Raw genomic sequence first — 4,008 nt, forward strand, 5'->3', positions numbered from 1 at the left:
CCTCTGGGCATACGCAGTGGGGTTCCTGCGCATGCCTGGAGGGGCTCGGCGCGAAAATCCGTTGAAACAGAGCTTGCTACAGCACCGGTTGGGTCAGCGCGTGCGCACTAAACCCCATTGGTGTGAAGCACAGAGACCACGAAGAAGATGAGGAAACAACCGGGTAGCCTTCCCACATGCCTGGGCCTAAATTTCACCGCTTAGTCGAGCACTTTCCATGACATTTTATTCATATCCGTATCTGAAATTGCTGTACATTGCGTTGGGAGCTGATTTTTGGCTTAAAAGTGGGAGTCAAAATTCAACATACAATGAAGTAAAAAAAGAAAAGAAAAGAGGAACATGTTGGATCACCTGCAAGGTCTTGGAGGCCTAACAAGTAGAAGAGAGCAAGGGTGAAAGGAAAGCGGGACGGAATGCATGGGGTCTCAGTGAGAAAGGCAGTCACCAAACATAGCAAAATAAAAAATGGCGAGAAACCACAGCAAGGATGCTTTCTTATTCCTGATTTCCCTGTTCCCTCATCCAAATGAAGCCCAGGAGTTCTCCACTACTTCCTACTTGCCAGCACTGAACTTCCCACATAAAATGTACAAACTGATCAATCTTATTTGTGCACCAATAAACTGGTATTCTTATCTCTTCTTTTAAATCTTGTTTTAGGTCTGTCAGCCTCTCCTGTAAATGCTTTTTAGCTAAGGAGTCTTCTCTTTTCCTTTTACTTGCCCGGGCTTCTGCTTCCTCCATTTCCAACCGGGGGCAGGGGGGGGGAAGAGTCTTCATCAGAAGAGTTTTGGTTTCCTTGCATTGCTCTAGGCATCAGTTTGGAGGGGTTCTTTCCACCTTGTGATCCCTTAGTTTTCCCCATTGTTTTGGTAAGGCTATGATATTTAAATTGCAGTCCGTGTTTTTAATTTTAATTCTTTTGTAGGAGCTCAACGCGGAGGCAGTGTTGGGTGCGGCCGCACAGCTCCGCTGTCGTCTCCCACCCCCCCGCGAATAAACTGGTATTCAGCAGTTTCAATGGGTAACTTTGTTGGTCTGCAGTAGAAGAGTCAGATTTGAGTCCAGTGGTTAAGATGCTGAACTGCAGGCTGTGGGAGGTCGGTAGTTCAGCGGTTCAAGACCCGGGTGCCGCAAGACAGGGTGAGCTCCCGTCTCTCGTTCCAGCTCCTGCCAACCTAGCAGTTCGAAAGCAAGAAATTGCAAGTAGATAAATAGGGACCACTTCGGTGGGAAGGGAACAGCGTTCCGTTCGCCTCGGTGTTTAGTCATACCGGCCACATGACCACGGAAACGTCTTCGGACAGCGCTGGCTCTTCGGCTTTGAAACGGAGATGAGCACCGCAACCCTAGAGAAAGATTCGACTGGCTTTCAAGCAAGGGAACCTTTATCTTTACCTTTTTAGTGCCTTAGAGACCAACAAGGTTTTCAGGGTATCAACTTTTGAGAGTCAAAGCCCGGATGAAGGTATTCTGGCGAAGGGAGTTTCGACTCTCGAAAGCTTATAACATAAAAATCTTGTTGGTTCCTAAGGTGCTAATGGACTCGAATCTAGTTCTTCGTATTTCATAGAATCACAGAGTCACAGAGTTGGAAGGGGCCCTACAGGCCCTCCAGTCTAAACCCCCGCTCAGTGCAGGATCAGCCTAGAACAGTGATGGCGAACCTTTTAGAGACCGAGTGCCCAAACCGCGACCCAAAACCCACTTATTTATCGCCAAGTGCCAACACGGCAATTTAACCTGAATACTGAGGGTTTACTGTAGAAAAAAACAACTCATACATTAACTTAAGATGATCCAAACAAAGTAAGGAAAGCAATCCCAAATGCTTTCATTTACTTAAAATTATTTGGCAGAGAATTTGGCACTTTAATGATGGCCTGGGCCTGGCTGGGGCGATGGCACGCATGCCCACAGAGAGGGCTCTGAGTGCCACCTCTGGCACCCGTGCCACAGGTTCGCCACCACTGGCCTAGAGCATCTCTGACAAGTGTTTGTCCAGCCGCTGCTTAAAGACTGCCAGTGAGGGGGAGCTCACCACCTCCCTAGGCAGCTGATTCCACTGTTGCACAACTCTGACTGTAAAAAAGTTTTTACATTTTTATGTACCCTGTTTCCCTGAAAATAAGACCTACCCCAAAAATAAGCCCTAGCAGGATTTCTATGCATTTGTGGTATAAGCCCTAGTGTGTCTTCTTGAGAAAAAATAAATATGACAGTGTCTTATTTTCAGGAAAACACGGTATGTTATATGGGTTGGACCCTGCTAGCAGAGGCACTTTCCCCAGTGCAAAATGCTCAAAGGCTCCTTCCACTGGAGGAAAATACCTCCACTAGTAGAACAGATCCGCACCATCTGATGTATAAATGACAAAGAAGCAAATACTGCATAAATGGCATTTTAAAAACATAAAATATATGGACATGATACAGACTAATCTACAAAGCCAGGGAGAAAAAGCTGAGCCCCCAAACCACTGACAAAAATGTAAATGAATACAAATGTTTTTTGCTTAGCCCCAGATCAGAGATAGCAGGTACCTAAATCCAATGAGGACTTCTCAGGAGATCTGGTGGACTGGATTTTCTGGTGTAAGGAAGAGCCAAGTTACCAGTTTTAGAGGGTACAAGTGGGGGGCTGTGAGACTCGGGGGGGGGATCCCATCCTCCTCTCCACCTGCTTGCCAGAAGTGGGGGGCTGTGAAACTCGGGGGGGGGATCCCATCCTCCTCTCCACCTGCTTGCCAGACCTGGTGCAGTTCCCAGGATTCTACCGCTGGCTGCCACCACCAGACCCAGAGAAAATTCCTGGGCGCTCCCACAGCTGCCGCTGGGCCCAGAGCAGCTATCTGACTCTGACGGATGATGCAGGAGGTAGACGTAAAGTTTTCTCTGCACTTGCCCCCCAATGCATTTTTAAAGATTTTTCAAATTTTACTGCAGACCTGAGAGGGCCCCCCCTGGTTTGCAGGAAAATCTGTTGTATGTCGGTATGGCCCCAATCTACGGATTTAGATATCTGCAGACTGGGCCACACTTGACTGGTAGACTATCAGATAGCCTTTCAGAGGCCATGTTAGTTCACAGCGCAGCAGAGAAACATATTTCTTCCACTTAAAGAAAACTTCCTTTGTGTAGAAAATTCCATGGGTCGAAAATTAAAACTTCAAGGATAAAGGCTCCTGTGTAGTTAAAAGCCATCTCCTGTATTATTTTTATTTAAAAAAAAAAAAAACCCAAAAAACCTTCTTGAAAAGTGAGAGCCAGTACTATGATTTCAGGTATGACTTTCCTCCTGATCTGCTAGATTTCTACATGCTGGGAGTCCATATACAATTCCCTTCCCCCCATTATGCCTAACTGAAGCCCTCCTGCGACTGGATTTCAAAGGAGCAGGAAAGAGAATGAATCTAGCAACAAAGTAGGAAAAAAACCCAACCCGTTACGTTGTAAATGAGCCTCCAGGGTTTATCAAAAGCCATTTATCATACCCTAAATGAAAACAAGTGGGGGGCTGTGAAACTCGGGGGGGGGGTCCCATCCTCCTCGCCACCTGCTCGCCGGACCTGGCGCAGTTCCCAGGATTCTACCGCTGCCACCACCAGACCCAGAGAAACTCCTGGGCTCTCCCACAGCTGCCACTCGGCCCAGAGCAGCTATCTGACTCTGACGGATGATGCAGGACGTAGATGTGTTTTCTCTGCACTTGCCCCCCCAATGAATTTTTAAAGATTATTCAAATTTTTCTGCAGATCTGAGAGGGGTCCCCCAGGTTTGCAGGAAAATCTGTTGTATGTCAGTATGGCCCCGATCTACGGATTTAGATATCTGCAGACTGGGCCACACTTGACTGGTAGACTATCAGATAGCCTTTCAGAGGCCATGTTAGTTCACAGCGCAGCAGAGAAACATATTTCTTCCACTTAAAGAACACTTCCTTTGTGTAGAAAATTCCATGTGTCGAAAATTAAAACTTCAAGGATAAAGGCTCCTGTGTAGTTA

At 46.9% G+C, this 4,008-nt stretch overlaps 1 protein-coding gene across 1 annotated transcript in view; it reads right to left on the reverse strand.

Annotated features, from left to right (window-relative positions):
* The window catches only part of PEX5L (peroxisomal biogenesis factor 5-like), a gene marked incomplete at its 5' end in the record, with an annotated part of 59,474 nt that extends 56,881 nt beyond the window's left edge, over positions 1-2,593 (reverse strand). The window contains 1 exon segment of the mRNA XM_015423345.1: positions 2,548-2,593. Within this exon segment, the coding sequence (XP_015278831.1) occupies positions 2,548-2,593 (46 nt within the window).
* Between the last annotated feature and the right edge of the window lie 1,415 nt (positions 2,594-4,008).

This window comes from Gekko japonicus, unplaced genomic scaffold, assembly GCF_001447785.1.
Source record: "Gekko japonicus isolate JY-2015 unplaced genomic scaffold, Gekko_japonicus_V1.1 scaffold1556, whole genome shotgun sequence".
NCBI classification, from domain to species: Eukaryota; Metazoa; Chordata; class Lepidosauria; order Squamata; family Gekkonidae; genus Gekko; species Gekko japonicus.